Consider the following 18,392-nt stretch of genomic DNA (forward strand, 5'->3'; position numbering starts at 1 on the left):
AAGAGGAGTTGGATGCAGCACTCTTCAAGCAGGTGACAAATCTATCCAAAAGCTATGGGATGGTACTGATGGGAGACTTCAATTTTCCAGACACCTGCTGGAAGAACAATGCAGCCAAACATAAAATGTCAAGCTGGTTCCTAATTTGTGTGTAGGATAACTTTCTCTCTGCGAAAGCAGAGGATACAGCTAGGGGATCATCTATCTTGGATCTTGTCCTGACCAAAAGGAAAGAATTGGTGCAAGATGTGAAGGTGACGGGTAATTTGGGAGGAAGCAATTGCAACACATTAGAATTCCAGATCCGGAGACAGGGAAAGCATGAAGCCAGCAAAATTAGAGTGCTAGATTTCAACAACATGGATTTCATCTGACTCAAGGAGATAATAGGCATGGGGTCATGGGAGGATAGATTGAAGGATAAAGGCACCCAGGAGAGCTGGGAACTTCTAAGGGAAGTATTGGAAACCCAACGAGAAACAGTCCTGGCACAATAAAAGCACAAGGAGAATGGCAAGAGACCTACGTGGCTGCCTAAGGAGCTTCTAAAATGCCTCAAATGCAAAAGGAAAGCATACGAGCAATGGGAGAATGAGCGGTCATCAAGGATGCATACTAGGAAATAGCAAGACCTGCAGGGACAAAATCAGGAAGGCAAAGATAAAGAATGAGCTGCACCTGCCAAAGGAGGTTAAGGACAAGAAGAAGAGGGTCTATAAGCATGGTGACCAGAAAAGAGGGACCAAGGAAGCTGTGGGTCCTCTGTTAACAAGCCGGGGAGGGGGGACTCCTAACCAAAGCTACAAGGAAGGTGCAGTTACTCAACAGCTGCTTTGCCTCAGTTTTCACAAAAATTTTAAGCCACCAGACACCTAGTAGGGATTAATTATCTGCATAAGGAAGGAGGCAAGCTGAGGGAGGAGATAACAAAAGAGAAGGCTAGAGAGCTTTTGATGGGTTTGAATTAATGTGTCCGTGGGGCCTGATGAGCTTCGTTGCAAGGTCCTGATGGAACCGGCAGAGGACATCTCGGAGCCCTTAGCAATGATTTTCATGACGTCGTGGGAGACAAGCCAGGTACCAGAGGACTGGAGAAGGGCCAGTGTAGTGCCCTTCTTTAAAAAAGGCGAGGAGGAGGAGGAGGACCCGGGGAACTACAGACCAGTTAGCCTCACCTCAGTACCTGGGAAGCAGCACATCCTAACGAAGGCCATTTGCAAGCATCTGGAGGCTGATTGCAAGCAGCCAGCATGGATTAATGAAAAAAAACATCGTGTCAAACAAACCTGATCTCCATTTTTTAATGCCTATTTTCTACCCATGCTGCTGGGCTTTGCTGATTGCTTCTCCCCCTTCCCCTCTTCCCTTTTTTCTGTCATACGTGTCAGGGGTTTTTAAGCCTGGGTGTTGTTTAGGGACTTTGACTGGCCTGTCCCAAAGCTCCTGCTAGGACCAAAGCTGGCTGGAGGGTCTTGGCCCTCTGCTCAGGGTCAGACTAATTGCCATATTAAGGGTCAGGAAGGAATTTTACCCTGTGGTCAGACTGATACAGACTGTGGGGTTTTTTTTTGCTTTCTTCTGTAGTGGGGGACATGGCTGTCTACCCAGGACCTCTTGAATATATATTGACAGCAGATTATAGAAGCAGGACTTTGGCTGCTGTGGTTCCCCTGCTTTACCCGTGGCATGTTAGGGCGTTAGGTCTCTGTTGTGTCAAGGTTGAGGGTCATCTTATGTAGAGTTTAGATGGTGGTTGTATGGGACGATATGGATATGGAAGATCCATATTTTCCATGGATCTTCCAGGGGGATGGACTAGAAATTGGCTGGTCCCTTCCAGCCCTACTTCTCCATGACCCAATGTTATGCACGGTGCTGCCAGATGCCGCTAAACAGCTATGATAGTTCATCCAAGAGATGTGCACATTGCACGGAGACACGATAATCCCAATGCACAGTTTGTATGTCTGATTGAAAGCCACATGTAGGGTACGCTTACCCACTGAGTGATCCTCTGGATTAGCATGGGGCTAGGCATGAGAAGAAGGATGCTGACATGGGAAAATGTTCTAACATTGGGCCCTGAACTTGTAAACAAATGAGACATCCTTTGAGGAGCGAGATGTGCTTTATAAAGCCAAAATCAAATCACAACCCGGAGTGTTTTGCCGCAGGCTTTTATCATTTATCCAAAAGGCTTCCAGCTTTGAATATGCAGTTCCCTCCTTTCATTTTGATGCTCCGTGCCTCAGGAATATAAATATTTTTAAATTTATTGCTTGGGGCAATTCCTTTTGCTCTGTGTTTTCAGCTGCTTTTGTTTCATGTCTCCAGTGCATGGAGGTTAGATCCACAAATCCAAGCTACAGAAAGAAAGCAGGAACTTGAATAATGAAGCGTATGTAAAGCTTTGTAGTTTGTGAGCTTGATCCTATTCCCCTTGGAGCTGGGTCATAAATTCATGTCTATGCAATACGTTCTTTAATTTCCACCCCCCCCCCCCTTCTCAGTTCTGTGAAAGGCTAATCACTTTATAACATGGTCATGCAGCATTTTTTCTGAAGCTTTTGCAATGTAAAGCGGGCATAAAGAAATTGTAGGAGATGTCAGTGGCAAAAACAATAAATGCCCAAAGAGATGTTTGTCTGAACAGTTGTGATTTAGGCTAACCTGAGTACCTGTGAACTCACTTCCACATTTAAGGGCATTTGGTTCACTTAGCTTATGGCGCTTTCCACATCCGGGCGGGAACCTGGAGTTGCATCGTGTGTTCATTGTGGAAAACCACGAGCTGTGTTTTGCAGGTGGGGAGCGGGTTGGATTGCATTGCTAGACAGATGATCTTATGCCTGCTGTACGCTCGAGCTGCTTCAAGGCATGCGACATTATTCACAGACATAGTCCCAGCAATCTGGCCTGGGTTTGTGAATGGGTGGATCACATTGCTGGGTCCGTGATGCATGGGCTCCCTCCTTGCAGCTGGGCCTGAGGATCTTCTGTGGTGGTGGCTATTTGGGTTTTTACTGTGGCTGGAGCATCCAAAAGGATGCCGAGCCTGTGGGACAGCTTAGCTTGCGGGCAGATTTCAGGGGGAGGGTGGCAGGGGGTGGTTATGGAGATGCCAGATACTTGGAGCTGCTTGCCTCTTTGTACCAACGTCACTCGGTACAAAGCTTTGCATGGCTACCCTTCACGGGCTGGTTTTGGCCAAGTACCGGGAAAGCTGATTTGAAAGAGCAGTCGGCTCATCCCAAAGGCAATGTGGAGCTGGTGCTGGCTGTGCATCGCTGGCACTTGGCTCCGTGTCGTGTCCTGAGCTTTTCAGCAGTTTCCAATGAATAATGTAGCTACCAAAGGGCATGGGGAGAGCTCCATAGGGTTTCATGGAGTGGGCTTTTGTTCAGTAGCCAGCGGCGCTGAGAGGAGACCCCGGCTGTCCTATCTCCTGGATCCCCATTCCAGTTTCACTGCCCACTGCTTAGTTTAGAGAGCTCAGCACTAACGTGCTAGAAATGTGGGCACAAGTCTGTAAGTAGGATCTGTTCTTTGCATGAACAGACTGAGGGGACCCGGGAAGGCAGCGGTCTGACTGCTGTGGAGGTAACACCAGCCCCACGGTGCTCCAGGGCTGCAGTTCTTCTGGGTGAGATGCAGCCTGCTTGGGGAGGTACCCGATTTTCTCACATACACACACCCCAGAATAAAATATGGGCCTTGGTTTTGCAATTCAGAAGAAAGAAAAAGGTATCCAGGTTGCAGCAGTATTGGTCTAGAGGCAAAAGGAATCAGAGCTCATGGCAGAGGTGATGATATTTTTCATTAGACTAACTAGATTTTTGCAAAAAAAAAAAAGAATTTAATTGCAAGCTTTCGGGCACAAGCACTCTTCTTCAGGCATAGGAGAAAAGATTGTAAACCCAGGAGAACTCTTACAAACTTTTCTCCTATGCCTGAAGAAGAGTGCTTGTGCCCGAAAGCTTGCAATTAAACCTTTTTTTGCAAAAATGTAGTTGGTCTAATAAAAGATATCACCTCAACCACCAGAACTGAATAAAGAAAAAAGATCTTTCCTTGGTAAGTAACTGAGTAGCAGCCACTAGGGAGCTGACCCTGCTTGCTATTCTGCTCCCCGTACAGATTTTACTTTTGCAGAAACTGCTCTTACCATATTTCTCATATATAAGGTGCACCACAATTTCCCAAAACTTTTTTTTTTTTTAAAGTTGCATGTTCCTGATAAGATATGATATTATCGTAGGCAATGGCCTTTGATAGCATAGTCTTTCCAGCGCTCACTCGTGTCGGAGAGGATTCAGTTGAAAGTGTGCTCAGGTTTGGAAAATGAACTTGATGCCAATTCTCAGTACCTTTTATGGTGCAAACCTACTGCCAGACATGTCAAAGAGCATCCAAAAAGGTGGATTGCAGGCCAGTGCTTATCATTTATTCTCAAGATCAGAAATAGTTTTCTGAAACCTAGGGTGGGCTTAATTCACACCATTGTTATTGGGTGGTGCAGGGGGAGAGGGGGTTGAAGTCCTTGGCAAAATCTTTAGTAAATTGAATGGGATCAGGAGTGGACTCAAGACTCAACATTGCGACTGAGAGGACCAAAAGTAAAGCTCTGCCAGCAGGGCTGTGTCTGTAGGGGACGTGAACCGATAGCACCCATAGCCACCTTTGTTTTGCCCGCACAACCCCTAGTGTGTCGGCTTCTGCTGGTGTTTGGAGAAGGTGAAGTGACTGTGATGGCAGAAGTCAGAGCTGCATCTGTCCTAGGGACCCGATGCCCCATCCCAGCTGTTGTATTTGAGTCGGACAGCTTCGCTTCTAGGCCTTTTGGCTCAGATCAAGTGTCTCGGCCTCTTGTGGGCTAACATCAAGTGGGGGTATCCAAATCCCAAGACCTATGGGCTTAGGCCTGCACATAGGATGCCTGCCAGTGGATCTGAGAGCATCTCAAGTCCCTGGGATGGAGGATGCTCACCGACTGTAGCATCAGACATGGTGTTTAGAAAAACTGAGTTCTGCCTACTCAAATGATATGGTTTTTGGAACAACTGAGTTGTGCTCAATCGATACGATTCGGCTGATTTGACCTGGAACATGAAATATATTAATTAAAAAAAAAAATGGAGACAGCAGGAGTTGTGTAGGGTAGACCTCATGGTCGGTTGCACCTACTCAAAAGGAGTCAAAAGGATGAAAGACCCAAATACAAACCTCCTGCCTTTGGTGGATTCCAGTTTGGAGGAGTTTTTAACAAAACCCGAATGCAGCGTGCCTTTCATTTCTTGCTCGTCTTTGATTGCTGTTTCAAGGGAGCTCTTTTTTCAAAGCCTCCTTCAGCTTTAAAGCTACGGCTGCTTATGACTGAGTGCCCGGGCTCTGTTCAAAACCCCTTGTGCTGTCTAAGACGAAAGGCCTTGTTCCTGGCCAAAAACTTCAGGCGTCTCTTCAGGGCTCTTTGTGCAGGTCCCTGAGGAGCAGGCATCGGTCCTTGGACTGTAACGGTGCCTCCGCTGCGGTTTCTGAAGCTGGGTCTGGGCTGCTTTTCCTCCCCGTTGCTTACGGCAGGGAGCGGGGTCCTTCAGGAGACTGCAGAGCTGATGCTTTTGGCATCCGTGTGGGCTCTGCGGGTGGTGAGGAACCGCTGGAGGGAATCTTACTCATGCTGAAATCATCTTACTGACAGGGGTCTGGGACCCCAAGGCATTTCCAAATGCAAGCCCTGGAAAGCATCCCATTCACATGCGTACATGAGAACGGAGTGGGACCCATCAGGTGACAGTCCTGAGATCGCCGGGGCAAGATGGAGCCGGAGTCAGCATCCAGCGTGTGTTTTGTTGTAGCTTCATTGATCCTTGTGCAAAAACCAGCAAAGCGGGACGCTCTCTTTAATTACCCTTCGGCTTCATTCCAGGAGACTTTTATTAGGAAGTGTGTCTTCATTTAAATGCAAATTTTAACATTTAAAGTCCAGGGCCGGGAGACAGGGGTAGTATCTCTTACAGCACCAGATGTGGTGACTGGCCTGCTTGCTTCAAGCAATTGCCGCTAACTCCTTCATTGCCAGTACCCCTGCCGCCCTCGCAGGCAGAGCACCTCACCTGCAAACTGGGATGGCTGAACTGGAGGTATCAATGTGGGCTCCCTGCAGAGCTCAGCGTGCCGCAGCACACTTTCCACTCCTAGTACCCAACCTTGTATGTGCATAGTGTGTGTGTGTGTGTGTGTGGGCAAATGATTGAATCGCAGCAAGTTGCAAGGAAGTAGGGACTTGCTGCATGTCATCACTGGACTGGTACTGTGTGTTATGGGATGATTCTTTAATGAGTGAGTAACTCGGGGAGCAGAGACCTGAATGCAAGCTTGACCTTTCCAGGAGAGATGGCCTTCAGTAGGACCCAGACCTCGATGAGGTCCCTTAGCCCTTGGGAAGATGAGGATTTGCGACCCGGCTTGCAGTTGGAAACAGCCATGGCAAGCAGCTTCATGGTGCTACCGAGGTGCTCCAGCTCTTTGCTGTGGCTTTAATTGCAAAGGACCCTCTGTCTGTAACCCAATGAATTTTGCATTAGTTGCTGCAGAGTGGCATGGCTTCAATAGGTCAGGTGGAGAATGCCCCCACCTCGGCTAAGCATCCAACCTGGTGGTAAAGGCCCTTTGCTGGGTGGGTTTGAAACCTCTCGGGCTGAGGAGAGAACTGCAAGGAGATCTCACGCTTCCTGGGCAAGTGGTTTAATCGCTAGATTAGCATATGAAAGAGGTGTGGTGCCAATGGCAGCAGAACCCCAAGGTGGGATGAATGTTGCTGAACTCAGAGCGATCATTCATGCCTGCAGGATCTGGTCCCTCAGGCTTGACCAGGGATGTCAAAGATCTGACCCGTGGACCAGATCCAGCCATCATTCAGTCCTTAGTGTTGCCCCATGGGTCTGAGTTGACCCATATGCCACTGGAACAGCTCCAGATGCAGGGCTTAGGATGCACATTCTATGTGACACCCGCTCTGTGTGGTCTGAGATCCATGGTACACGCAGAACTGCATTGCACATGCCCTCCTCCTGCCCCTCCATCTTGTCCAGGACTGAGGAGGACACCATGTGTGGCATGGGTCCTGGAATAGACATTGCATGTGCTGAATCTGGCATGAGGAGTTGGGGTAGGGGGACATCCATGTGCATGACCTGGCCTGTGGACTGGCCCCATGCCACTCACCCAGCCTGCGAGACCAGATGAGTTTGACACCCCTGGCGCAGACAAGTCCTTAGGGGAATTAGGTGCCTCTGAGATTGAGGACTCCAAATGGGCTGTGTTGCAAGATTGGCATTGAGCTTTTCAGTCTCGCCGGGATGGTGGCACTTCTGGACATGTGCAGAAAGAGACGTCCAGATTTAGGGAACTTGACTGGCAGAACACGAGATTGGGGTTTGGAGGATCATATCTATGGATTTAGGTACCTAAATTCTGTTTAAGTACCACTTTAGGCACCTGGGTCCTTTAGCAGATCTAGGCCTTGGGGTTTTGTTCAGCTCTCCGCCTGTTCCTGTGCTGCCTGAAAGTTACCATTGGACCTGTGAGAAAAGGGGTCTTACTCCAGCATCCCGGGAGCAGCTTTCCAAGCCTCCAAGAATCGCTGTCTTTATTTGGCTCTCCCTTAGTCTCAGCAGAGGACTGAGAAGGCCATTGAGGCTGAGCTCTATCGATGCTTGTACATAAAGGGGGTCTCCAGGCCAGGGCTGGCTTGTTAGCGGTATAGATGAAGCCTTCACATCCGCTCTTTATGCCTGACCCGGCCGAGCACATGAGTCGAGTACTCAGCTGGCTGGGCCCTCTGCCTTTTCACCTTTATACAACCCTACATTTTAGGCACATAGTGTGGTCCAGTCGCTGTTTCTGTAAGCACGATTCATCAAAGTTATGGTCCCATGGAAGTTAAGGACAAAGATACAGGACTTAGGACTTGGCCTGAGCTCCACAATGAAGCAGTCACAGATCCAGGGCTATTGCCCTGGGATCCTCCTTCATTCTCTGCCCTGCTGCTCACCTGCATCCTAGCTCCTACATCACTTGAATGCGTTTCCAAGCAGATACCCACCCCGACTAACAGTGATGCTTGCCTTCTGCAACCATCTTGGTAGTGATGCAGTGCCTAAGCATCATTCGAACCCTTCCCATTTCTGGCCACGGTCTCTGCAATGCTAACCAGATCCACTGCTACCTTTCCCTGTCCCCTCTACAAGGAGCTCAGGGCTTGAATAGGTGCTATTGTGAATAGCTGTGCTCCTTTTTTTCCTTCTCCTTCATTCCTTCTGCTGTGGTTTCCCCATCTGATACCTTGCCCTGAAAGCTATTATTGAGATCGGCGTGCAAATCCCAGTGGGAATATTTGTGTCGTGCTCTGTTTTACTTGTTTACATGGAATGCTTTTTGGAAACCCAAACCCCAGCCCTGTATATTTTTCCTAATAGCACGGTATCAGCCTTTAACATAATCATCCGAACGCAGCTTCCCGGAGTGATTTCCCATGAGACCTCAATGCACAAATATTGTGTTTGTTTTGAAATGACTCTTTCCTTTCATCTCCCGTCTCGCCGGGTCTTGTGGAGAGGGAGAAGCCCCTATTCTAACCTTTACCGAATGTAGCAGAGTTGGTTTGGGGTTGCATCTCTGCCTGATTGCTTTCACGCTTTGTCTTTCAGGTTTTTGTATAACCGGATGGGATATTGGAGTGACTGGTCCATTCCAATACTTATAACAACTGCTGCTGGCTTTACTTACGTTACAGCGTTGTTGGTAGGTAAATTAAAGTCCATCTATGAGTGCTACCAGCGCACGCATTTCAGCTTGCCCTGTGCAAGAGCATTGCTGAAGCGGGTTGGTTCTGCTTCTTGCTGACTCCCATCTCAAGTAGCTTCGAGCAGATAAAACATTGAAGCTGTTTCCACCCCCGGTGTTACTGGCTACGCATCTAGCAGAGGTGGTCATGCAAAGTGGCTCCAGCTGACCCGCTGAGAAATGGCTCTTTTGTTTATCTTGCTCTCCCTGTGGTTGGGTCCCATTTCTTTGTATAACCTCAGCCTTTGGTTTTTCCATCAGATGGAAGAAATGCTGCACCGCATCCTGAGATACTATGGCCAATACTGTACCTAGACTCCTGGCGGCTGTGGGTGTACTTTTAGTATCGGGCCTCACTTCGCCAGTGATAATGAGAATAATAATCGGACAACGGGGAAAAAATTACCATTTTTGGGCCCCCTTTCTGTCTGGCTGCCTGGTTAACCCATGCCTATGCCCAACATTGACTATGGCCTGAATCCTGAGGCTGACACGTGGGTCGGCAGCATCTTCTTATCTTGCTCAGAACAAATAGTATTTCTTGTCAGCTCTGTTGATCTACACCCTAACGTGATGTCCTCTTCAACTGCCACCATCGCAAGGGCCACAAAAGTCCATCTACCCTGTTCTCCCTTTAGAGCAGACCCCACCGTACAGCTTCGTAATTTGTTTTTAACCTCTCCTCCAAGGCCCCACTTTATCCCCTTCTCATTTCTGTTCTCAGTCTCGCATCAAGGTGAGTTTCCGATGTACATGCTGAATGTGCTGTTAGATCTGGTATAATCTGATGTCTGACCGGCCTCTGTTCACATTGTCCTTTCAGATTTTAGCACTATGTCACATAGCAGTGGGACAGCAAATGAACCTACACTGGCTCCACAAGGTAAGTGACCCTTACTCACAGCCTGGGATTTGAGTAAAGCAAAGGAGGCTGGAGGGATGTGTAATGGCCCATGTGGTTGTAGCCCTTGACAGTGCTGTACCTATAGCTCCCAGAGGTATATTATACAATAAATTTGAGGCCTGCAGGCTCCCACCCAGATGCTGCTTTCTCCATCACTCCTGCTGCTAGGATCTCTGGGCTCCCCTTCCTTCTTCCAGCCTCCACTTCCTTCCCCGATCCCTAGGGTGCAGATGCCTACCTAATTTGTTGCATGTTTTGGGATATTTGCAGATAACGGGCACTATAAATGTTAGCTCCCTGTCCGTGATTCCTGCGGGTGGGATAGCAAATGCAGAGCCACCGGGAATGGGGGCACAGAGCTGAGCAAAGGGAGACTTAATGGTGGTAGCTGGGAGCCCCTCTTGCAGCAGCGAGGGTATTGAAAGGAAAATACCAAGCAGGACAGCAAATGGTTAATGGATGAGGGACAGAGCTCAGCGGTCGATGCAGTCATGCCATTTACTTTTCAAATTAATTTTCAAACAATAATATTTAGGTTTAGATGGTTTCCTTCTTGGGTGGGTGGAGGGAGATTCCAGGAAGCTTGTTTTTCCATCTGACTGCTCCGTTCTGGGGGATGCGGATTTCCTGTCGGTCACGTGAGGGTGGTCAGCCTTGAGGACCCGGGCATCAAAGATGCACAGAGCCCACCGTCAGCTTGAAAAACTTCTGTGCTCCTGCTCTTCCAGGCCGCTCGTCTCTTATTTCCTAGCACCCCCTGCTCCAGAATGCTGCCTGAAGAAAGCTTGTCAAAGACATAGGCATCGACTTTTATTTTTGCTGGGGTGGGGTGCTAAGATGATGCCCCCGCCAATAGCATGACCAGAGTAGAGCCCATGAAGGGGTGGGGGTGTATGCAGGCTTGGGGCTCCCTGCCCTGCTGCCCTTCCCCTGGGAGCCCACCCTAGTCATGCTGCAGTATGGGGTATGAGTCCATGCCCCCCCATCTGCTGTCTCTGGGCAGGCAGGGGGCACCTCACCATGGCTATGTGGCTGGTGCGGGGCTCCCTGGGGGAGGGCAACAGGGCGAGGAGCCTTGAGGCTGTAGTGGGCAGCCTGCATCTGCCCCCACTCTGCACATGCCCCCCCACGCCCTCCTCTCAGGAGTGTGTGTAGTGGCTGCCCCCTCTCCTCCCTCACCAGATGAGCCGCCCGTGGCTCTGTCCCACTTCCAGTCCCGGGTCCCATGCACCACCTTGGCTAGGCAACAGCCCCAGCCCCTGCCCCTGTCCCACTCCTGTGGGAGCCTCAATCTGCCTCCGCCCATAGACTTACCTACAGGCAGCTGGGGGAGCTGCCTGGGGCTGTATGACTGCCCACATGCATGTGTGGCACCTCCTGCCTCCCGTGCTTCCCAGCCACAAGCAGCCTCTTGCAGGCTGCTACTCTGCCAGTCTGCAAAGAGAACCCCCCCTTTTCCCATATTTTTCCATGGTGAACGGAAAACCCAGATCCATGCACGGTACTGAGAGTCTGGGACAAATGCTGTCCCAGAATCATGCAGCCCGGGACCAGGACTTTATGTTCACATTTGGGGACTGTCCCACCCAATTGGGGATGGGTGGTCACCCTACCATCTTCCTGAGGGGGACCAGCACTCTTAGGCTCCCATCTAATCAGCACTTATAGTGAGGAACATGAATATAATTTCCACTTTACAGACCGATAAAAGGAAGTGTAAAAAGATTAAGTTTGTTCTTCAATACAAATGTCACAGATTGGTTAAGTGACTTACATTGGGTCCCCTACCTAGTAAGTCAGTGGCATGGCTGGAAACAATACAACTCCATATCTTCAGACTACTACACAGTCCTGACCCCTAGCTTCCAGCACTAACCACTAAGCAGTCTTCTCTAAAACTAAGCCTTACCTTTCTAATCATCACCAGGGGGGTGGGAAAATGAACTAACCAGATGCCTGGCACATCCTTGGGGGTGTTGAACTCACACCTCCTTGCAGACCAGATGCGGATGGAGCAGCAGTAGCAGCCAGGAGGTTAACACAGCCATAACTTGCCCCACACTGCTGACACATCCCAAATGGGGTTTTGTACCTGGGGTTTCAGCTATGTGCTCCCCTCTCCCCACCAAAACTCTCAGACCCTCTGCGAGCCCTGCAGAGTGCCTATTTAACACTTGTGTCTTAGACCTTTTTGTATCAATTTACCTTTGGCTTGAAACTTGCAACCTTGTGAGGTTGAATTCCAGTTTTGGTGACCAGTTTGCAGCAAAATAGAGTCTCATTTGTGTGGAGGCTGCTGTCCTTCTCCATGTTTAATTTTTTTTTTTAAAGCTGTGGCCAGGTACAGGGTGTCTTTGGTTTTCTTTCCATCAAGCACTTGGTGGCTGCTGAGATGGGGAGGGAGAGTGGATGATATCTAGGACTCCTTGGGTATACAGTTGCCTATGAATGTAGAGGACTTGAATCTGTATGGCCTGAGAGGCCCTTTCCAGTCCTGTGTTCGTGTGATGTGTGCAGGTGCTAAGGGTACAGATGGGTCTACAGACATTATAAGACATGGCACGGGCTTTATTTTTGGTACACGACTACTGTTGAAGCCTGCTGGAACTCTGTGCACAGATGAGTCCAGGGCTGGATTAATGCATAGGCAAACTAGGCACATGCCTAGGGCCCTGAGCTGCGTGGGGCCCTGGTCCTTCCTTCCGCAGCAGCGGTGCAAATGACCCCATCTGCCTTCCCTTCCCAACACTGCGGTGGCTGCTTCCTAGCAGCAGCACCTGGGTGGGGAGGGGGGGTCTCGACCAGCCTGGGGCTGGCAAGTTTTTTTGCCTAGGGCTCACTAAAGGGTTAATTCGGCCCTGCATGAGCCATGCAGGATTGGGCCCCTGGCAAACAGGCGGATGCACGCTGGACTCTGAATCGCATCCCTTTCCTAGTTCTTTTCCTTTCCAGACGTGTTTGACTGCGGGGAAGTGGAAGTGGGAGATGGGAAGGGGGTGGAGGATGTCTGCTGCTGAAAAACAAGTTGTTGATTCTTGAGCAGAACATATGCTTCTTCGTGAGGAGTCTGATGTTTTTCAGACATGTTCCAGGTGGCTGGTGGGTTTGGATGAGTAACTTCGAGAGAGAAATATGTTGCAGAGATCCATTGGTTTTCCCCACCTACAGATGACCTCTGCCCCTCACTAAATAAACAGTATCCCTTCACCACAAACCAAACACATCAGGGTTTGCTGCTTCTTTTTTTTTTTTTTACCTTGAACTTTCCAGATCTTGCATGGGAGGAGGTGGGAGGAAGACGTGGGACTTGGGAAGGCCAACATGCAAATTCTTGTCTTCGTTATTTTTAGTGAATTCAGTAAAGTTGGATGCGAATACCTTGGCAGTTAGAGATCCGGTGTACGCTTTCTCAGGAACGACTGGCCCGGATTACAAGGGCGCGTGGTCTCTGTCTGAGTGGGGCCCTCTGTCTTCCCCTCTGATCCTGGAAACAGAGAATCATGGAGAAAGCTGGTTGGTGATGAATCAACCGTGTTTATCCAAATCCAAGACGACCCCAAATTTAAGATGATACCCCAATAATTAGATTCTGTGCATGGAAAACTTGTATGTTTGTTATAATTCCCATGTATAGAATCTGATGGTTGGTGGGTTGCCTTAAGTTCATCCCTACCACCATTGCAGTGGAGAAAGCAATGGTGGGGGGTGGTAGGTGGGGATCCGGCACTAAGGGGGTGGGTGGTGGAGGGAGCAGTGATGGAGAGGCAGGTGGTGTGGAAGTAGTAGGGGCAGGAAGAGGGAAGATGGTCGGGAAAAGAAACTTGCTCTCTACTGCCTGCCCCTTCACTTACCCCCACCCTTGCACTTGCCCCACTTGGCAGCCTCTGGCCTCCATTCCCTTTCCCCACTCTCTCCCACTTGTGCTGCTTCTTCACCCCCATAGCTTCAGCTCCACTCCCCTCTCCAGCCCTCCCTCCCTTCCTTCCCCACCCTGCTTACCCTCACTGTAGCACTGGCAGGCTGGGACATAGAGCATAACCCCAACCTGGTCCCCTAGCAGCAATGTAGGGCTGGCACCACTGCTATAGGGCTTGGCTGGGGCCATGCTCCATGCCCTGGGCTGCAGTGCGGACAGAGCCTGCTGGCATCAGAGGTGGGGCAGAGGCTACTAGGAAGGGGTGAGTGGGGAAGGAGGTGGGGACTGGAGACTGTAGTGGGGAGAGGCAGGGGATGCAGACGTGATGGAGCTGCAGGCAACAGCTGTGGCTTCAGCCCCGACCTGGGGTTGGGGCCAGAACTACAGCAGCTGCCTGCCCCTCCATCACCGCATACTCAAGTCCAAGACAAGGGGCTTTTTTCCCTCATGTTAAATGGTGGGGCGGGGGGGGAATCTTGTCTTGCAAATGAGTAAAATCAGCTTAAACCACCTGGTGCATATAGTCTGATGAACTGGAGAAGATTTAAACTCGACATAGAGAGGGGTGGAGGCTGCATTAAATTAACATGTTGATGCCGGGGGGGCATAAGAGAATGAATCACGTGAGAGAGGCCCCTGTTGATATACTTTCCCTCTAAAGCAGGGGTGGGCAAAATGGCAGATTCGGCCATCAGCTGGACTCCAGTTCCCAGTAGCCCCTGCCCACATTGCTGTGGCCAGTTTCCCTGGAAACCTCAGCAGCAGCAGGGCCAGAGTTTCCATGGAGACCGGCCCCAGCAGCACTGGCAGGGTGCACCGCTGGGTGAGGATCTGCTCCAGGGTCAGGGCTGGGATCTTATGGCAGGCAGTAGATTGCAGTTTTGCCCCGGCTTCGGACCATGCTTTCACCGCTGCAAGATTTGAGCCCTGGAGCAGCCCCCTGCCCAGCCACATGGCCTGCCAGCGCTGCTGGGGCCAGTCTCCATGGAAACCCAGGCCCCCTGCTGTTGGGGTCTCCATGAAAATGAGCTGCATCAATGTGGGCAGGGGCTGCTGGGAAATAGAGTTCACCATGGGCCCAATCTGGCCCACGGGCCGCGTTTTGCCCACCCCTGCTCTACGCGGTCTACTACTGTTGGAGACAAGATATTGGGCTGGGTGGACCATTGGTTTGACTGCACCACTGTTGCCTCAGCTTGGTTTCCATTATGTTTTGGGAAGCCAACGTGGATGAACGGAGTCTAGCCTGGCACTCTCCTTATGTGATGATGTTCAATGTGTCCCTGAGTTTGGTGCAAATAAATTGAGAAGTCTGTATTTATATCCACTTTGCTGCTGTGTGCATGCAGCGTACCTTGCAAGCCTCACATCACCCTTTTCCTGTATGGGGAAGGCTTGAGAGAAACTTCGCCCCAGCCATGCAGATTTAAATGAGTCCAAATTCTTGCTACTGTCTTCAAAGATTTAAGGTAGCCTTTGGCTGGTGTCGGTAGCATTCAGTGTCTGACCACATTGGCTGATTTGTCATAAAAAACCAACACTGGGAGAGGCTGGAAGGGACTAGAGCAGAGGAGGACATGGGAATCATCCTGGGGCAGAGGTCAGCACCGTTATAATACCAGGAGGCCAAATTAAGACAGCCCAGTGCTAAGGCAAGCCAGAGGTGGCAGTTATTAGATATTCCACTGCTACATGTTGTATTTTGTGAAAAACTTAATAACAGGATACAGAAACTTCGGTTTTGGCATGGGGAACAGCCTGGACAAAACCTCTTCATGGGCTGGATTTGATCCATAGGCTGCTGACCTCTCTTCTAGAGAATTTCTTCTAGAAATGCATTATTTCTAGAGGGCAAAATGCATTTTTTGAAAATGTGAATTCAACTTTTGTTCGGTTGGATTGCTTAGAAAAAATTAATAAAAACCTCCCTCCCATGCAGTGGGCAGTGTGTTTGACTCTTAAGCAAACCTGGAACAATTGTAGGACTTTGGGACCTTTTGATTATTCTCTTCTGTGTACGCCTCTCAAAACTGGGGGCTTTTTGCCCCGGAAGAAAGCCAGATTTTGTCAGTACAGGAGACTGAGGCATGGACCAGCAGCATCCCTTTAAATCTCGCTGGCTATGCAGCATTTCTTGCAATGGTCTCTGTGATGGAAACTAGGGGGAAGACGGGCTTGAGGCTGTCTAGTTAAAGTGGGTTGTAATGACTGTGTCATGACTAAACTAAGTTTAACATTTTACCCTTGTCCAGTTTGGTCATTCGGCTGCTCTGTGTAGACTTGTGCTTTCTGAGTATTTCCAAGCCCGTTTGCAATCAGACAAAACTTGGAGGGTGGAGGGCTGGATCTTGCCTTTAGCATTAGAGACCTGTAGTGCTTGCTGTTTTGCTAGCTTCCCCCTGCATAGTTCTGCCAGCACATCTCTGCCCCCTGCATACCATTGCCAGGAGCGTGAATTTTGCCATTTCAGATACCGAGTCTTTCCCAAGCAGAGTCAGAGTGGGGCAGTTCCCTGCCATTGGGCATCTCATTTAAAGTCTTTGTGCCATAGTTTCCTCAAAGAAAATGAGACTCTGACACTCGATTCTTCTGGATCCTTGGGGCAAAAGTTGCTGTATTAAATGCACTATATAGCAATGGTATTAATATCCATAAATGTTTCCTTTCTTTGTTTCAGATTGGACTGATTGTGACCTTGATAGCTACCGTTATAACCATGTCATCTATAGCACAGCTTTGGGATGACGAATGGGAGATGGTAGTTATTTCATTGCAAGTAAGTTGTAATATTTTGGGTGGGTTTTGCGGGGGGACAGGACTTTATTTCAAGGAATAGAGCTTTTCCTGTAGCTTTCAGTACTGAAGGGAAAATTGTGCTCCACTGAAGTAAATAGCAAACTTCCCCTTGGCTTCTCTGAGACCAAGATCTCATCTCAAGTCTTCATCTTCAGAGCTGAACTTTATAGTAAGCAGTAGGAATTGCTGATGTTGGGTGTGATCCAAAGCCACGTGACGTCAACAGGAGTTGTGCAAACGTGATGAAATGCCACTGTGGTTGTCAGTTAGATGGATGGATGCATCCTGATTGCCGGGATCCTAGGTATACAGGCCTGGAACTGTAAAATTCCTCCTAGTCTGACGGGGGGGATTTTGCATTTGGATAGGAACATGATTAAAAAAAACCCCCAAAGACTTTTGCTTTTTGAGGGGCCAGTGGAATTGGTACGTTGTAAAGTCTGATGAAAGCGGAGCAAAACCAGTTCCCAAGATTTTGTGAGCTTGATGTTGCTTTTGGAAGCAGCTCTCATTTCAGTCGTTTTTTCTGTTCCATTCCCCAAAAATGTATTCAGTGCATCTTGTTTGCAGGAAAGGGTTTAATGTAAGGTTGGTTCTCTTTTGGAAATATCCCGATTCACGGACAAAAGAAGAGGTGAGTTGGGGGAGAGGTTAGACAAGCTTTCAGGCACAAATTTGCCCTACCTCGCTTCACAAATTTTGTTTCATACCAAAAAAAAAAAAAAAGCATTCATAGTCACATCTGACTGCTTATGTGTCTCAGGAGTGATTTCTCTCTGGTTTCTAAAGCTTTACCCAGGCAGTTAGGAAGGAGAAACAGGACTCTGTCTAAGCTAACCATCTGTGCTCACAGGCAGTGCAGAATCAGTGGTGATATAGCAAAGCATATAGTTCAGACAGACTGTGATGCCCTTGTGTGCTAAGCTGATGCTTTTAGGCAGCCTCTGTTTCTGCCCCGATCTAGTCCAGTGCTCTGTCCGCTAACTTAATTACCCCTTGTTTTGGTTATAAATAATTTCCCCCCTCCACGTATTACTGGAGCACCTGGTGACCTAATGATGCTAGGGGCTCACTTCAAAGGATACAAGCATCTGCCGAGGAACTTCCTGGGGCTTGTCCATGTTGAATCTGTGACAAGGCCTGGAGGTCTGCTAGAAAGCAACCCCCATCCACTCCACGCACCTCCACCTCCCAGGCATCGGGCAATACACCAGTACTGAGCTTGTCCCAGGAGCTCTGTCTTAGCACAGGGCTGATCAGACTTGGCTGCAGCACCTTATTTCTGGGAACCAGCATGCACAGAGCAGGAGTGAGCGGGGAAGGGGTGCTTCTTGGCATTGATGCAGAGGCAGTGTAGACAAGCCGTCGCTGCATGGATGTCTTCTCCTTGGCACATGGAGGGCCAGAACTGCACGGCTGTATAGCCCTGGGGACCAAACCATTTCTCAGGCAACACTGGAAGGTGGAAACTATTCACATCTGAGCCTCAGGGCAGGCACAATGCTGATGCAGAAGGCTCAGAGTCTCTTTGGGCAAAGGATGCATAGTTGGATTCAGTATGGGGTAGGCAGGTGCTTTGTGTGGTCTTCAGTGTCCAATTGAAAGAAGCTGCCTTAGGATAGTACCGGGCATAGAAGTCGGAACATTTTTTTCCTTGACTATCCAGAAATGTCTCCTTCAAGCTTCTTCATGGTGTTCCTGTTGTTTTTCCTAGGCCACAGCTCCATTCCTGCACATAGGAGCCCTTGCTGCAGTCACAGCCCTGTCCTGGTTGATAGCGGGGCAGTTTGCAAGAACGGAAAAAGCCAGTGAGTATCAGCTCATCTTCTCCTTGTTTGCTCCATATTCTCCTGCGTCCTTAAGTCCTGCAGAAAAAATCATAGGCACACACATGTTAAAGATCAATGGCTGACATCAAAGCAGAAGTCCGTGACA

At 49.2% G+C, this 18,392-nt stretch overlaps 1 protein-coding gene across 5 annotated transcripts in view; it reads left to right on the top strand.

Moving 5' to 3' along the window:
• Window positions 1-18,392, top strand: part of GDPD5 (glycerophosphodiester phosphodiesterase domain containing 5) — a 305,947-nt gene that overhangs the window by 222,677 nt on the left and 64,878 nt on the right. For all 5 annotated transcript variants that reach the window (XM_014601505.3, XM_014601509.3, XM_014601508.3 and 2 more), the window contains 4 exons: window positions 8,706-8,799; window positions 9,665-9,724; window positions 16,339-16,437; window positions 18,172-18,265. In XM_014601505.3, the coding sequence (XP_014456991.1) occupies window positions 8,706-8,799; window positions 9,665-9,724; window positions 16,339-16,437; window positions 18,172-18,265 (347 nt within the window). The remainder of the gene's footprint in view (window positions 1-8,705; window positions 8,800-9,664; window positions 9,725-16,338; window positions 16,438-18,171; window positions 18,266-18,392) is intronic.

This window comes from Alligator mississippiensis, chromosome 1 (genome assembly GCF_030867095.1).
Source record: "Alligator mississippiensis isolate rAllMis1 chromosome 1, rAllMis1, whole genome shotgun sequence".
In the NCBI taxonomy this organism is placed as follows: Eukaryota; Metazoa; Chordata; order Crocodylia; family Alligatoridae; genus Alligator; species Alligator mississippiensis.